Source organism: Falco naumanni, chromosome 6 (genome assembly GCF_017639655.2).
Source record: "Falco naumanni isolate bFalNau1 chromosome 6, bFalNau1.pat, whole genome shotgun sequence".
NCBI lineage: Eukaryota > Metazoa > Chordata > Aves > Falconiformes > Falconidae > Falco > Falco naumanni.
In genome coordinates this window covers 58,238,737-58,255,394 of record NC_054059.1, presented here as the reverse complement: position 1 = coordinate 58,255,394, position 16,658 = coordinate 58,238,737, and the positions used below count along the sequence as shown (strand labels likewise).

The 16,658-nt window shown below is 41.5% G+C and overlaps 1 protein-coding gene across 1 annotated transcript in view; it reads left to right on the top strand.

Annotated features, from left to right (window-relative positions):
- The window catches only part of RNF217 (ring finger protein 217), a 63,651-nt gene that overhangs the window by 20,613 nt on the left and 26,380 nt on the right, over positions 1–16,658 (top strand). The window contains exon 2 of the mRNA XM_040598257.1: positions 11,934–12,167. Within this exon, the coding sequence (XP_040454191.1) occupies positions 11,934–12,167 (234 nt within the window). The remainder of the gene's footprint in view (positions 1–11,933; positions 12,168–16,658) is intronic.

Sequence of the window (16,658 nt, the reverse complement as noted above, 5' to 3'; positions counted from 1 at the left end):
ATATGGACCACTTTCTGAAGAACAGTAATTTTTAGGACGTGTGTGGAAGATGCTGGTGCTTAGACTCAGATGGAGGAGGGATTGGATGCAGTCCTCTGGCCCTGGTGCTGTAGTTGCCAGTAACTGTTTTTACTGAGGGGAGCTGCTGAGCGTATTTCAGGCTTGTAGCTTTCTAAAGGTAAACAGAGTTAACACGAGACGTACCTGGTACGTGATCTGAAGGTGTAGATTGACATGACAGGTAAGATGACTGGTGGCCAGCTACCTCTGCAAGTCGCTTTCCTTGGCTGTGTGTTTCCCACTTTTCTCTTGGGTAGCGAACTAGCGATCATATGTCGCAGGGAGAATTAATTCAGCTGCCCGATCAATTGGAAAACTAATTAAAACCACTTTGGTTGACTATATTAGCTAGCTGAATCTTCTCCCCTTGCAGCCTCACAATTGCTTTCTAAAGCAGAGAGGAAGAAGAGAAAGCTGTATTGACTTCTTCCATATTTTTTTAGCCATTAGGCAGGGTGCAGTCTGAGATAATGGCAGTCTTGGCTGACTGTGACCTGATGGAATGGTTGAAGGGGTCTGAGACCTGGTGAGGGATACCTGGCCCAGTGGATATGTGACAGCTCTGGCTGGACCTGCTCCCCAAACATCTCAGGCCCACATAGGTATTTGGTCACATAACTGGAAATCTTGGGCTAAACTCCCAGTGATACAGGGTAGGCCTTCTTCAGCATCCAGAAACAGGAGGCTGCGTGGGTAGAAGTAGCCCCTGATGAAGAGACTGTAGAACCAGTAGAAACTGGCCTTTCTATTTGAGACCAGTGTCTCTAACCAGCCAGAAGGGGTGGTTGCTGAAAACTGAATTCAGGGATTACAAGGTACTTTAACTTCTGTCTTCATATTCACACACTGGTTGGGACTGTTACACTCAGAGGAGCAAAAGTAGATAAAAACATGATGAGGAAGGGAAACCTTATTTCATCTTGTGGTTTTTCTTCTACATGCAAGTAGTTACGCAGCCTTATCTGATCATAACAGTATTTTTGCAAGAGTCAGTTCTCTTCCTCGCTATTAACTCTGAAATTTTAGACAGGAGTCTAACCTGGGGCATTTTGACTTTCTCTACCTCTGTTCTTCACTCGTGCCTCACAGAAAAGTAGGCTTTTGGAGCATGGTACATGCTCCCAGGTTTGTCAAATCCTTATCAACATTTTGAACTGGTAAAGGTTTGTAGGGTTTGTAGTAAAGGGTCATGTTATATTTTCTTTTAAAACATAGATTTATATATATATAAACAGCAGATGAATAAGTCATGGGTTGGTGTTTTTTGGTTTGGGTTTTTTTAAGATAATTTAGAACAAATGGGAAGTCATAATTTCTTCTCTTGTGGCAAACCTGATGTGAAAATGAATGTTCTAACAGCCTAATCAGCTGATAGAATTGCCTTTAGGAATTTAAATGAGCTTGCTTCATGTTTTCTTTGCTTTATGAAAAAGTGGTAAGCGGAATATATTGTTCTGAGCACAGTTATGGTTTGTTTTTCCTGGTGTACAACATCTACCTTGTCTGCTTCCCCCATTGTTTTGCTGTTTCTAATGGTTTTGTGATGCTGTAAAGATTCTAGCTGCTTGTGACAAGCAAGGTCTGAAGCAATCAATACACAAACGAGGTGAAAGCTGGCTTCCAGCTTCAGTTAGGACCCAGTTCTGGCAGACTGTCAGGGAAACTGACCTGACACAGTAACAATCTCCAGATTACAGCCAGAGTTTGATCAGCAGAACTAACTCTGCTAGTTTGGCTGTTAAATACACGCTGTGTACAAGTCGCTATGTGCTAGATGAGTGCAGCTCTCTACTGGATTAGATCAGTTGTGGGGCAGAATTGTTCTTTCAACTTTCATAAGGGGATTTTTCCATCCATGCTATAGTTTTCTGCTGAGGTATCTAAAGTAACAGTTTAACTGTTTGATGTGTGATTTGCTCCTAATCGCGGCAACACTTTTGCTTTGCTTTCACTTCTCCAAGTATGGATCAGAACCACTGCATAAGCTTTTGGCTCAGCTCCCTGGAGAAGATTGTGCTGTTTGCACTTCTTGATCTTGTACGTTTGCTCCCTGTTGCGGCTGTATCTGTAATTGCATTAAATGTGCATTAAAATATGGTTTAAACCATGGTGGATTATGAGGAATAACTTCATGTGAAAGACATGTGAAATTGGAGTCTTGGCATAGTGTCTGGTCTTTGTCCAAATGATGGTATGTGGGGAGAAACTTGGAAGTCCATTGTCCCTTAACCTTTCCCAGGAAGTATTTATCCCTGAAAATAAGTCAGCATGCACACTTGCCCTCTTGTTGCTTAAGCTATGTAAAAATTATGAGTTTGTTTCACTTTACGGTAGCTTTGACAGCGTAACTTTTTACCAAAACCAGCTTTGTTTATTGTACATAGGTACTGGTAGGATGAAGTAGGTCTCTTTTCAGGAAGGCAGAGCAAAATAACTAGTCGTAATTAAAATCTTAGCTATTTTGTAACAACTTGATTGCATAAGAAGATGTTGGTTACCTTCTTTGTAAGGGAGGCCAAGTGATGGTATTTTAATAACATACATTTCACCTTGAATCTTAGAAATAAGGTATATTACTATAATTCCTGCCAGTTAAAAAGTACTTTTCAGGCTTTCTTCTGCTTTTGTGTGTGCCTATGCAACTCTGCTGTTTCTATATTAAATAAACTTCTATATTAAAGTAAAGAGGGCACAATTTGGTTTCATGTCTGATAATCAAGAATGAAACATGGATGATTAATACGTGCACAGGAAAACGCACCTACAACCTCAGACCTAGCAAAGACATGGAAACTAAATCGTTGTAGGTACCTTGCTTAAGGAAGCAGGGTGTTTTGGGAATGGCTGTAAAATGCCTGTCCTTTTTTCTACAGGCCAGGGAATGCAGGTGATCAGGGTGGTCAAGAGAACAGTTGAAAGTTTTATATTAAAAATTCTTGCTGTTTTTGAGTCATCACCCACATTCACAGCAACTCTCTGTTAGGCTTTGTAGCCATCTTCTGGGATGGAATATGAGACAAGTGGGAATGTAATTCTACCTCCTTCCCTTGATTGAGAGCTTTTTCTTTGTTTTATGCTAAACACCAGGTTTCAGTTGGAAATTAAGCACCATGAAATATGTCTGTGGGTACAACAGCAATGGTTGCTGTTAGTTTTACTGGTGAAACCAAAGGTTTGCTAAACTGTTGCTGATGATGCCAGCTGGGCTTATCTGTGTTAAGAGGCTCAGTAGTACATTAGAGACTTGGATGTCCTTGTCTGTGGCAGGGGATTGGAACTGAATGATCTTTAATGTCCCTTCCACCCCAAAGTTTCCATGATTCTGTGAATGCAAGATTGCTGAATAGGTTGTGCAGACATACGGTAGTTTGGGCCCTGGTTTACTTGAAAAGGGAATGCTGTTTGGCAAACGTGAGCTCGGGAGCCTTTTCCAGCTTTTGTGTCTGGTTGGGGCCCTGCCTACTAAGTAGAATAACGAGCTAACTGATCTCTTCTTTTTCAGCGTAAATAGTTGTATGATAAATTGTCGCTGTTGTTGATGGATTTTGCTTGGCTCCACCTGAAGATTGAAGCCATGTATTTTCACTCTTCTGTATCAGTTCATGGGTGCTAACTTTATGTCTGTCTTTAAGAAAAGCATGGGAAAGGATGTAGTTGTGATACTAATCATTGTTAATAGTTAACAGTATTATTCCGTTGGAATTTATCTCAATCTGGGTTAATCCAGTCTGAACCCAGTGGAGGTCAGAGTTTGTCTGTTGAGGACTTTATGTTGTAAGTGAGGCAAGAAAATGGCAGTGTACCTTTTTAAGCATTGCTCCTGTAAGAGCAGCACGTGCATAAAAATTATCTGCTCAAGTAATGGAGCACACTTTGGTTTAATCGTCTTAATTAGAAAGGGGGAATAGGATTTGGGGTGTGTTGGTGGTTTTTTTCTTTCTAATTTATTGTTTTCTGAGGTAAGTAATTCAATGAATTAAACACTTGTGCCATGACTTTCCTGCTTTTGGGAGGTCAGGCGTGCTGAAAGCGAGGGATGCTGCCCTTGGCAAGGGGGAAGGCTCTAGTGCGGCAAGGTTGGTGGCTGCATTGTGCCTGTGTGTCATCCCGTTCGACCTGTTAACTCCTTGCCTTCCCAGGGTGCTGGCCTGGGCTATGGCTGTTTGTGCCTGACCAGAGCACTCACATGTGCAGGTCAGAGCAGGGTTAGGCTTGGCTGGTAGCAAATTCAAACACAGACGACAGTTTCTACAATTCTTATGCTGGCTGTAGGAGAACAGGCTGTTTTGCTCTGAATTTAAGGTTGTCAATTAAAAAGAGTGAGCTGATAGATTATTTTTTTTATCTTATTTTACAGGAATCGGCTGTTGGAGTTGGCTTGTTTTGGTTCTGTGTTATTTGGCTGTGATGTTTTTATTCCAATGCTGGAAGCCCAACAAACCATTACCTTATGAAGGTCTTGTTTCTTTGCTACTTGTATTTCCTAATGGAAGAGCTCCTGCGAGCAGGGCTCACTCCTGAGACGGTCAGGTTATTAGAGCATATCATGGTATGCGGATGGTTTCCTGGCCCTTGCTTCCTTTCTGTAATCCCTTCCCATTCCTGCTGGTTTTTAATGTGGTTCTTTTGGTGCCACTCCTAGGCAGGAGCAACTGCCTCTTTTCCACCCCAAAAAGGGCAGGTATCCAGCTCAGTCTGCTCTCCTCAAAGTTCTTCCATGGACACCTTTGGGTCTTCTAGTAAAAGTGAACGTGTCTTCTAAGGAATAGAAAAATTAGCATACCTGTAGTTAGCTAGCATTGGTAATATGCATACCTGGACAAAATAAGAAAGCTCTTGTGCATTTCCTTGTTCCTTTTAATGAATGCTGAAATTCCTGTGGGTTTGGGTCAGATTCCTCCAAGGTTTGCAGTTTCTTCCATGCTTCCTCCCAGGTTACCTTCCTCTGCTGAGATTCCCCCTGCCTCTGCCCCCACACATGCCTTGGGAGGAGAGATGAAAGATTGCTTTATCTTGCACACTGAGGGCTCCAAGAGATCGTGAAAGCTTTCTGCCAGCTGATCTCGCTGGTGTGCCTCATTTTCAGAGAGTGTCCTAGCTCAGTGGGCAGCTGTCTGGGTGTACCAGCCCCGGTTTTGTCTTGCCATGGAGCTAACCATTGCCTCTGCTGTGGGTTGCAGCTCAGCATGGATGACAAAGAAAGAGAATAGAAAGCCTGTAACCTCTGCCCATGCTAATGACATGCGCTAGGTTTAATGGGTAGTAGCAGACAGAGGCATGATTTAATGCAGTGTAGTTTTTCTAAACACATTAGTGAGGTAAGATAGTTTCCTTTTTTAATTTACTTGGTGCGAGAGAAAGTAGCAGGAGATGAAAGCGTGGAGGGGGAGCTCATGCAGACTGATAATTACTTATATCTTGTGAAGGAGGATTTCAGTATTAATTTTTCTACAAGTAATTTTCTGTAAATCCTATCCCTATGTGAATAGGACAAATTGATCTTGAATGTTCCTGTTGATATCAAATCTGTGTGAGCAAGTAGAACCTGGTCCTGTGGAAGGAAGGGAAAAGGAGTAGAGCTTCATACCAGCATGTCATCAAATGAGAAAGCAAATAAAGAGGCCTTTAAGAAAAAGGTTTTGGCTGACTTTAGGTGTATTCTGAAGAATATCTTGCTAGTTTATCCTCTCTCCGCCTCTCTCTTGTCCTATATGTGAATGTGGAGGGAAAAAAAGAGTTTGAATGGGAAACAGACGCTGTGGTTTGGGGTTTTGCTCCAGGCTGCAGAGGCCAGTTTTGCCAGTTAAGGTTTTGGTTTGTTTCTGGGGGCTAAAGCTGCTCTGGTTGCCACCCACATGGGTGGTGCCAGCTGTGGCCCTCACTGGTGTGTGCCTGCACCATCCTGCAGCACCCCTGGGGATGTGGGTTTGGGTAAGTGTGCTCCTGAAAGCTGAGACTGTGAAAACTAGATGAGCTTTGAGAATTTAAATTGATGCCACATTTAAATATGTGTTGTAAAGCATTCAGAATACATGCTTTTGGAGCAGAAAGGTCAAACCTTTGATGTACAGGTGCTGGTTGGACTGCAGTTATGTATCCTGTGATTCCCTCCCAGCTTCTTGCCTTTGAGTGCCTTCCTCCTGAAGGATGAGATACTGGTATCTTCTTCAAAGGCCCTAAAACTTTGCTTTATGTCTCTTTTCTTTTTTCTTTTTTTAATGTGACAATGTGACAGTTAATGCAAATTTCGGTAAGTGTGACTAGAAGAGGTGGCGTCTGTTCATGCCTGCAACGTTTGGGCCCAAGTGACTTTCTCTTTCTGAATGTCACATGGGGCAGGACCTACCACATCATTCATAGCTTCATCCAGATGTGTGGTACTAAAGTAAAAGGAGTACAGAGACCGTGTCCTCACAGCACATGTGAAGGAGGGCATCCTGATGGACCCTTTCAGAGTTGGTCCACATGAGCATGTGACACAATAGAAATCTGATAGTTTATTTTAATCCAACTCTCTGGTTGTACTTTTAATAATAGAGCCATTTTAAATACAACTTAAAATGGACATCTGTCACAAATATGTATAGAAATTCTTTGGATTTTTTGTCTTTGAGTACCTGTCAGACATTGGTGCTGGGAGAAGTGAGGTTTCTTAGCCTACTTGTAGTCCCTGAGGTTGGGAAAAGTGGGGGTTTCATATTTTTTTTCCTCCTAGACAATTTAAAGGTACGATTGACATTTGCCACCTTCTTTGAATCACCTCAGTTACCTTCTTCATTCTCCACTGACTATGAAGAAAGGCTGGTCATTCTAGTTGTTCTGGTGATTGTTTGGATATTTCCTGGTATAGCAGAAAATATGAATTAAAACTAAAAAATATAACAATAATTAATTCAGTGCCAGTGTGCAGAAGGTCCTCACCACTTTGAACTCTTTCTGGATCTTTTTGTGGTCAGCAGTATACGTGCTTCTGAGGCTAGTGAGGTTACAGGTGGTGGTTGACAGAGAAGATGGTGGGGTGACAATGAGAGAGGGATTCAGAAAGTAATCTAAGTCCGCTATATCGAGAAGTGAATAAAAGGGGGAATAAAAGTGGAACATACCCTGTGGAGTATGGTTCGTGAAGTAATGAATGACAGGCAAGAACTTGTGTGTAGATGTCCAGCGGAGGAAGTGGCACAGAAGAAACCCAGTCTCTTTTCCTGTTTCGTGGTGATACAACTTAAGTAGCCCCTATGCTAATTACTGTTAGTTCTAGTGTTCATTGTTGCTTCTCTTGAAGCACTGAGGATTTGGAGGATTTGTACCATCTGACAGTAAGGAGGGAGAACAGATGGACTGAAAAAGAGAATCTGTTTCATAGGAGGTTTGGGGGCTGGTTTTTTGGGTGGGAATTTTTTGGTGGTTTTTTTTTTTTGGGGGGGTGGTGGTGGTGGTGTTTTTGTTTTGTGTTTTGGTTTTTTTATTAAAGAGGAGTTTGATGGAGAATGCCAGGATATCACTAGCACAAATCAGAGGCAGGGAATCCGGACTGCTAAGTTAGAGCTCAAACCACAGAAACGTTCATAAAATCCAACCTTAAGGGCAGGTGTAAAATGCTTAGTAAAAGTTTGCAGTGTGTTAGGTTTGCACTTGAGTCATGTCTATTTGGATTTCATTTGGTTAGCACCTACCTCTGTGGAGTCCTGAACCACGGTGACCCCTTCAAGTATTTTCCATGATTTATTTTTTTAAAGAAAAATTCAAAATTACACTTTCTGCTTCCCAAACAAGACAAGTAATTCTTCACTGAATTGCAACTTACCAGCAAAAATGAAAAAGCAATGTTTCCAGTAAAGTAGAAAGCAGTGGGGTTTTACTTATACATAAAGGGAACTTTAATCCATTTGTTTCTTCCCCTGTAGAACATGAAGGTCCAGTGGACCCAGCTGTCCCCTCAATTGCATCTGTACATTTCCAAAAATTTTTTAATGCATAACATCCTTGGTAGTTTAGAGAGGAGAATTTAGTGCACTGGTAAAATTAAATTTCTCTGCAGAGCTGCAGATTAGACATGGCACTGTTAGCTTTCAGCATTAGTAGGTGAGAAGTAAGAACAGTGTACTGGTTTGTTTAGCCTGTGCATCTCTGAACAAAAAGTGAAGTTTCAGTTGGAAAATGCTCATTTGTATGTGTCTATTTTTAAAGTAGAATGGCCCCTTCTTTAAGAAATATAAGCGTAATGCAGCTGCCCAAGTACAGCCTGCACAGGTTATGTGATATCCAGCTTGGGCCAAGCTAAATGACAGGTATAAATCAGTGCTTCTGTGGGGTAGTTTGAACTTCGTTTACTGTGTAGCTAACAAAGATTTCCTTTAAAAGAAAGCCCAGGGGTTGGAAGTAATTTTCTGACTTAAAGTACCACGCCATCTGCTTCTGTTTTCTGTTGCTAGTATCCTTGCATTTTGGGGGAAGCAAGTGGACTAATGTGGGTCTGGTTCGGCTGTCCTCCACATATACCCACCACCACAGCCTCCACCACCCCAGAAAATCTTTTCAGATAAGATGTCAAGAAGTGGAGGGGTGGAGGGAGAGGTTAGGTGTTGCTCTTCTAGTAGTTTAATTATTTAATTCTAATAGTTACCTTTTTGTAGGATGAAAGTCACAAGAGCCTGTTTCCTCCTCATGAGTTGTAAGCAGAGCTAGCCCCTCCTGAGGTGCTATACAGAAGTGAAGCACAGCTGGGCATGAGAGCTGGATGCTGCCTGACATTTAATACTATACTGTAGCTCAGCTGCTTTTAGACATATCTGAGTCGTTCTTCATGCTGTGAAAATACACCATGCTGTTGTGCATACTGGGAGCTCTGAAGTTCTTAATACACAGTGGTATTTTAAAATTCAAAGACTTCTTAAAAATTCAGGGGTTTGATGACATGATAAGCTGATATTGAAGGATTAGGCTCTTCAAAAAAAGAAAAATCAAGGAAAAGAATAAAACTTGTTATTTTCGCCGATGTTATAAGAGATTTTTTCCTTTCCCATTCTGTAGCACCTCCTGGGTCCGCAGCAGCAGGTAGCCTAGCAGCCTACCTCTAAAGCTGTACTTAGATCAATTGCTGATGCTAGTGCACAAACAAAGATAGGCTGTTTTGGTACGACAAGGCTCCATTGAAGTTACGCTAATAAGCAAGGCAGCTCTGTTCACTTCAGTCCCGTTCAAAACACAGGAAAAGGATCAATCTTTGCCAAACTTGAAAGGCTGAATATTACAGAGGGTAAAAATTATTTACTTCAAGTGGGTGTAAAACATATTTTCAAAATAAACACTGAAACCACACTTGATGCTTACCACATATTTTAATCATAGTCTGTGTGGCATGATATACAGCAAGTGTACAGCTTTGTATTCCTTATATTTTATAAATGCAGGTTTATTCTAACTAGCATTTAATATAAGCGCTTCTTAAGTACCAGCTTAGATGCTAGATACAATGTGCCTTGTGACTGTGAAGTGTTACTCTGTTGTAGTTTAGTTTACTCTTAGCAAAAGGTCTTGCTTTAGTATTTCCCTAATGCTTGAAAAAAAACCTGAAACCCTGAAGTAGTTGTAGATGGGATTAATTTGACGATTTGGTTTTAAATTGTTGTACCTGTACTTCTTTAAAGAGAAGCTTGTACTAATCTTTGCAGTAGTGCAATAGCTTTTTTATATTTCTGTAGCAATTTGGTTTCCTATTTTAGTGTGTTCAAGTGCTCTAGTGCTAGATTTATTATCTTCTGCCTTCTAAGCACAGCTCCATGATGTACTGGGTGATTCTTCTGGGAAGAGTCACTCTAGTGATGTCATATGCTTGAGTTCTGTTTTACATGCTGCTATAGGTGAATTGGTGTCCTACAGGTATAAAATGTGGATGTACCCTGGCATGTAGTTTGTGGAGGTTTGGGTTTTTTGATGGGTTTTGGTTTTGTTTGTTCTATTTTGGTGGGGTTTCTTTTTAATACCTTTGAGTACATACCCCTCCTGTACTTACTGGGTCGTGAAAAAGCTAAACTGTTTGAGCCTAGCCTTGTTTGCAGGTGGTAGAGCTCTGCTCACCTTTTAGAGCTACAAAATTAAATTCAAGGAAGTTCCCTCCTAAGAATGAGTGTGTTGCTGGGGGAGCTGCCTCTCCTCTGCCTGTCTCCTGACCTGCCTGCACCCTGAGCTGAGGCTGCTCAGGGCACCATGGCAGCAATTGCTTGCCGAGGTGTTCTCTGCCATGCTGTAGTCTGGGACAGGCTGCCACCATCCTCACCCTGCTTTTCTCTCTCTAACATACATCTGACTTCTTTGCTCTGCTTAGGTTTAGCTACATTGCTGAAAGAACGAAAAGAAAAAAAGGGATTTTTTTTTTTAAGTCAGTATGAACCTTGGGTTTTATACCACTTTGTTATGACTCCTGATCCTCTGGCTGCTGACTAAATTATCATTCAGGTAGAGCCCGTAAGGTTCCATGCTGAAGCAGCAATGACAGGGTTGTGTTGTGTTGGTTTCTGGGGTTTTTTCCTTCTTTCGTAGCTTAAATATTGCATTAGTGAAGTCTCTGAGGTCTCCTGATACCACTATGCAGCAGCAATATCTGCATCCAAATCTGAGGTGTTCCTATCATATTTAGTATATATTGTTTGACAGATTCCCATCATCGAGCATGTTAAAGAATAAGCAGCCTAGGGAAATCAAACTTGCCAACCTTGAAACAGTAATTCCTAGAAAGAGATGCTGGGTGCACTATTAAACCTCTTTCTCTGCATGCAGATAGTAAAGAGGGAATTAGGCTGGTGGTCAGCTCCACTTGTGCAGTCAACTCTCATTCATTCAAGATTACTGGAGGCAGACACAGACATGCTCAAGCTGCGTCCTTGCAGACTCTCAAGATCCAGCAGGGTTTATTAACTCAGGCTTAGTGCCAAGCAAATGCAACTCTGCTGCTCCCAGACCAAGTAGGATCTGCTATTTTGGCATGGAGTCTGAGCTGTTAAAGCCTGACAAGGTGCAGACCTGGGTCCAGTGATCTTCTCAGATCCGGGATCTCTGGAAATACATTGTGGATATATGACCATATGGATCAGCTTGGGACCATCAGGACTTACTAGGTCAGCAACAGTTTCAGCCCTGTTAACCTTGAGCTTGCTTCTGTGCCTGTTTTTATTTTGGTCATCTTTTTAGTTTTTATAGTTATTTTTAAGGTGGTGGGAGGGGGCATTGTTTTTAAACTCCAACTTTGAGTTGTGGGAAAACTTACGACCTTGGTCACCCCCAGGCTCAGCTAACACTGTGCATGCAGCGTGGCATGTAGTAAGGAGCTTCTTGGACGCAGTCTGCAGAGGCACAGAGCTTGCTGAGCAGGAACCAGCTCGGGGCTAGCACTGAGTCAGGGCTGTTAGACTCTGATGATCCTAAATTGACTTGAATTTCTGTGCTGCGATTCCCAGCACTTTTTGCAGTGAAGTAGTATATGAATGTTTCCATTGCCTGCTTTCTCGGCCTGTATGAGCTGTGATAGTGGAGTGGTGAGCATTACACCCAAAGCAGGGAGCGCTGTATGGGTGCTCCTAGTTAGGACTTGTGTTTTGGTTTCGTGGAGTACATAGTCATGGTACGTACACTGAGACTATATGTTTATAACTGCAGTTGCCTTACAGGTAATTAGCTTTTCTGTTTGGATCTGAAAATACTCTCTGGAAGAACTGCAGTGTGTTTGGACTAAGTCAAAATAATTTTAAGACTATATGATTGATAGTCTGTGGATTTTTACAGTATTTGAAACTGAATTTCCTCACAAAATTCACAAATGCTTGCTTAATTCTTCCAAGCAAAAGGTCATACACCTCTTCTGGTTTTTTCATACACAGGTGCAGCTGGGACAAGCGGATATAAAATGCCCGATCACAGAGTGCAGTGAACACCTGGATGAAACAACTATCCTCTATAACCTGCCCCATGACGACATCATCAAGTATAAATATTTCCTGGAACTCAGCCGCATTGACTCCAGCACCAAGCCATGCCCTCAGTGCAAGCACTTTACAACCTTCCGGAGGAGAGGCCACATTCCTACCCCTGCCAAATTGGAGAACAAATACAAAGTGAGCATGCTTGCCAGGGCCGTGGGTTAGATGACACTACAAAAGTAGGACAGCGTTTGGTGGGCATTAAATGAGCTTTCTTGCATCGCTGGTGCTATGTGCAAGTTGTAATTAGGAATATGAATCTGTAGTACGTAATTGATTAACTACTTAATTAGTTTCTAACAGTTCAAGCAGTTGAACTGCAACCCCTTTTTCTTTGGCAGTGGCATAATTTTGTCCTGACACGTTTTAATTTAAAGAATGTATTCTCTCTGGCATTCAAACAGTATGGTCACAATCAGAAGAGACTAGGGAAGGGGAGTTATCATTGTAACTGATAATTTTAGGTACACGACTAGCAGAGATGATTTCTTCCTGAAACTCTGGGCAAATGAATTCTGGGCGTTTGTGGTGTTAGGCTGTTGGCTTGCTCCTTCCTTAGAAATAGAGCTGTTGTCTGTCCTGCTGCTTGGCTTTGTTTTCTTCAGTCCCTTACCAGAGGTTGTACATTCCTGTAGTCTCATCACTCATAATACGAGAAACTTGAGAAACTGGAAAAAAATACTTTCATAGAATTTCTTTCAGTAGAAGATTTGCTTATGCTGTAACTTCAATAAAAGATAAAAAGCAAGAGATTACAATTAGAAGCTTTGAGCTGCTGAAGGTCCATCTCAGTTCCAGAAGATGAGGGTTCTGTCTGCAGCATCATGCTCTGTATTAGTTTTCCATCCAATTACTAGATTTCTTGTGGTTAACTTCATGATTGAGCTGGCCTTTTCTGGACAAACCAGTTCCTGTTAGTAGGAGTTTAGATGACTGTTTAGATAGCCCTAATTACACAGCATAAGATTCAGCCCAGCATGGAGATTAAAAGGTAGAAGGTTGTGCATTCAGTGGAGTTGAAACCTTGGTAAAGCTATCTTTGAGTTATGAGCTACTTATGTATACCTGTGCAGTGCATGAACATGCCACACAGCCTGTGGGACTCAACAATTCCAGATTTTTGGCATCTTACATGCAGGTGGAGAAATTTGAAACTGCAAGTGAAATTCCTTCTGCCCACAGCCATTCTCTTTCACCCATCCGCTTAGCATTCCCTCAGATGCAGACAGCATGTAGAGTCCAAGGTAGATGAGAGGTTGTAATGCTTCTCCAGCAGCCTCTCAAGATGTCAGAAGCTGTTACTGTTCCACAAATGTGGGTCAGAGGTGGTGCAGCTGTTGTCATGGGCATGTTGTCTCTGAGGCTGTTCCTCAAGGTGCAAAATTGGTTGTTCTGTCCACCAGTGCTTTTTTATGCTATAGTTAAAACCTTCCCACTGCTTCCCTACAAATCATAATTGCAAGGAATGGAAGACGGTGTGATGCATGAAGTAACGCTAGCCAGAAGCAGGTCCCTGGTAATGCATTGTGTGTAGCTCTGATCTGCAGAGGTCAAGGCTCCTGGGAGCAGGCACTGGCAAAATGTGCCCTTTGAGCTGTGCCCAGGTGTTGCCTGGAAGAATGTCTAGTTGATGCTGGGCAGAAATATAATTAGTAAAAATACTAGCAAACTATGGACAGTCATAGTTCAGGGCTTCAGCCTACTCTCTGAACCTGTGGTGTTTTCTGGCATAGGTACAATTCTAGTGACTGACTTTAAGCTTAGCACAAGGAAATGTTTTGCTGCAGGGCTAAGGTTTAAAAAGAAAACTGTATATGAGATTCTGCATATGTGAGTGATTACATACACATGTAGCTGTGAACCATTGTTATCTTAGTGTTCTTAGATTCTCGTGTGATTGCTTGCATCTTGTCTGTGCCTTGAATTACAGGCTCTTCAGAGGTAAAGACTCATTTTCTTCTGCATATAGCGTAGGAGACATCTGGCTGGAGACTGGAAGGCTCACGTATTCACATGCAAGCAATAATAACAGCACTTGCACCAGATGAATTCTGTGCCAGCACTGGAAGTGCTGCCTTCAGAAGAACTGAGTCATGTGTGGGGAAAGTCTATGTGTAAGCCTACTAGATCATTGCGCACGGGGCCTCAGTGCCAGTGCTCTTGCTGTCCTATACACTGCAACAGGAAAACACTGTAAAACCCTTTTGAACAGATACTTTAAAAATGTTATTGATGGCATTCCTAAAATTTGATACGCTGCTTAAAATTATAAATAATACCTAATTTTAAAGAAGTAGTAAATTTATTAGGTAAATTAGTTTTTCTTACTATAGCTCTTCTGTGTCAGCTAACCTGACCTAAGCCCAGCAGTTCAGTTTGCTGGTGCTGTTTTTCATTTTTGAGATGAAAGTCTTGGTGTGCTAAGCCTCGAAGGTTAGCTGGTACATGTATGTTGGAGGAGAAGGAGGGGAAGAAAGGGGAAATTTGCTATGCAAACCTTTCTTCTCCCATTAATGCCACTTATGACAGCATGGTACAGCGGTGTGACTAATTAATGTGACTATATCAAATATTTGTATCATAAATGGATCCAACTCTAAGAAAGGAAATATCCCTGCCCCCTCTCTTATGACCTAACTTGGGAGTGTTAAAACTTTTTTGTAGACAAGATCCTAATAAACCTTTGGTCAAAGCTGGTATTCCAAAGTGCAAAGAATGTGGGCAAAAATTGAAAAATTGATAGTTCATTTCCTATGCATGGAGCAGATATGGGTTGCGCAAGAGTGAGTGTGTTGGCTTGTTCTATGAGGGGCTGAGAGGGTTGTGTTCCCCTAAGGCCTGGATTTCATCTGTTGTTTTAATGTTAGTTCCTTCACCAGCCATCTGCCATGAAGCAATTCTTGGACTGTATTTCTGCATTGTCAGCCTGTGAGGTTCGTAATGTAGTTTTCTTGTGCGCTTCTGTCGAGAGGTACACGTCACATAAAAGAAGGGCTTGAGTGCTTGGCTTTGGAAATGTGTTTTTTCAGTGCAGTTGTTGCATGAACTATCTTTAGTTTGGACTGCTTGAGTTTCTGAAGCTGGTTGCTCTGGAATAGTAGGAATTTATACCTGCAAAGGTGCTGTGATAGAGCAGATCTGTGTAGTTCGTATCAATTAGTTCCCCCCTTTGGGGATCAGATTTTAACCTTGAGTAGCACGTACCTTCATGACTACATGTCACTTCAATCTGCCTTGAGCCTGAACTGCTGCAGATGTGATTTTGCCATGCTCTCCCTGTTCGCTCTCAGCTGTTCATTTCTGCCAGGTTGCTTTTGCACATGTTGATGTTTTGGTGTCAGACTGGGAGCTGGATCAAAGATCAGCTCCAATGGGATACAAGATGTGTTTGTTTTGTCGTTGCTTATTTTCAGCTGGTACAAGTGAGGGGACAAGTTGGTGACGACAAGGAGGCAGCTGTTTTGGCAGGAGCCCATATTTATTTTGGAATAAAGTGACTGTGTAGCTGTAGCTAGAGATTGTAATTAATGTAATCAGTTAGTTTCATGATTAATTTGGCTATCCTGTTATATATCTAGCATTCCCGAGGAGCAGAAAAATCCCACAAAGCTTTCTGTAGATTCAGGGCTCTCAAGAAAATTTTTTAATGTGTAGTCAGTTTTGCTATCATGATGTCACATCGAGCAGTATTTTGTGTTGAAGTTACCTACCAATTTTGAAGGGTCTTTTCCTCGTAGGTGAGGAAAATGATAGAATAGTTTGTAGTAAAAGGGCTAGCTAAGAAAATGGAAAATGTTAGCCTCAAAGATCAATGTTTCAGAAAGCTGAGAACCAAAAAGGTTAGCATGAGAAGTTGTCGTCTTTTCTATTGCAAGGGAGGCTGACCTCCAGATGGCATAGAAGTCTGCGTATATATCTGTCCTCTTCATTCTGATCAACTGAAATGGAAGGCATAAAATAAATGGAAAAATGTTTGTGTGAGGAAAAACATACTTGAAAAAAACCTAGATTAATGTTCTGTGGTTGTTTTTTTTTTTTTCAGATATAGTTTGTCTGCTTTGCTGGACTATAATTACTGGTTTAAATTATATGTAGATAGCCTTTCAGTGTCCTTGTTATGATAATTCATGCACTAATACTGAAGCATAAAGAAAATCATATTTGACTTCTTTCTTTCAGAAAAGCAGAGAAAGAATGGAATAAGAATCTTAAAGACTGATATAATTGCCCTGTTGTGTTCCTGTTTCTTAAGCACACTGTTGTCACGCTGCATCCAAGTTTGAATAGATTTAGGGTTGTGTTTTGCAACCACTAGTTCCAAGAAAAGTAAGGTTCATAAGTACTTAAAAATATAGTTTTCTTTGCCTGTTTAATGTATGTTCAGACAGTATTGAACAACAGAGAAGTCAAGTGGCCCATTCAAAATGTAAAAACTACTTACCAGTTTGGTTTTGAGAAAGCATCTGTCAGGGGTGGCAAGCAGAAGAGGGAGCTAGGAACTCCAACCCTGGTACTGAAGTAGCCAGTTCCCACTAGTTTACTTCAGTTAGTCAGGGCCATTCATAGGAACAAGTGTTATTCGGAGTTCATGTGGTTATAGCTTCATCTTGTATGTCAGTACTTTCT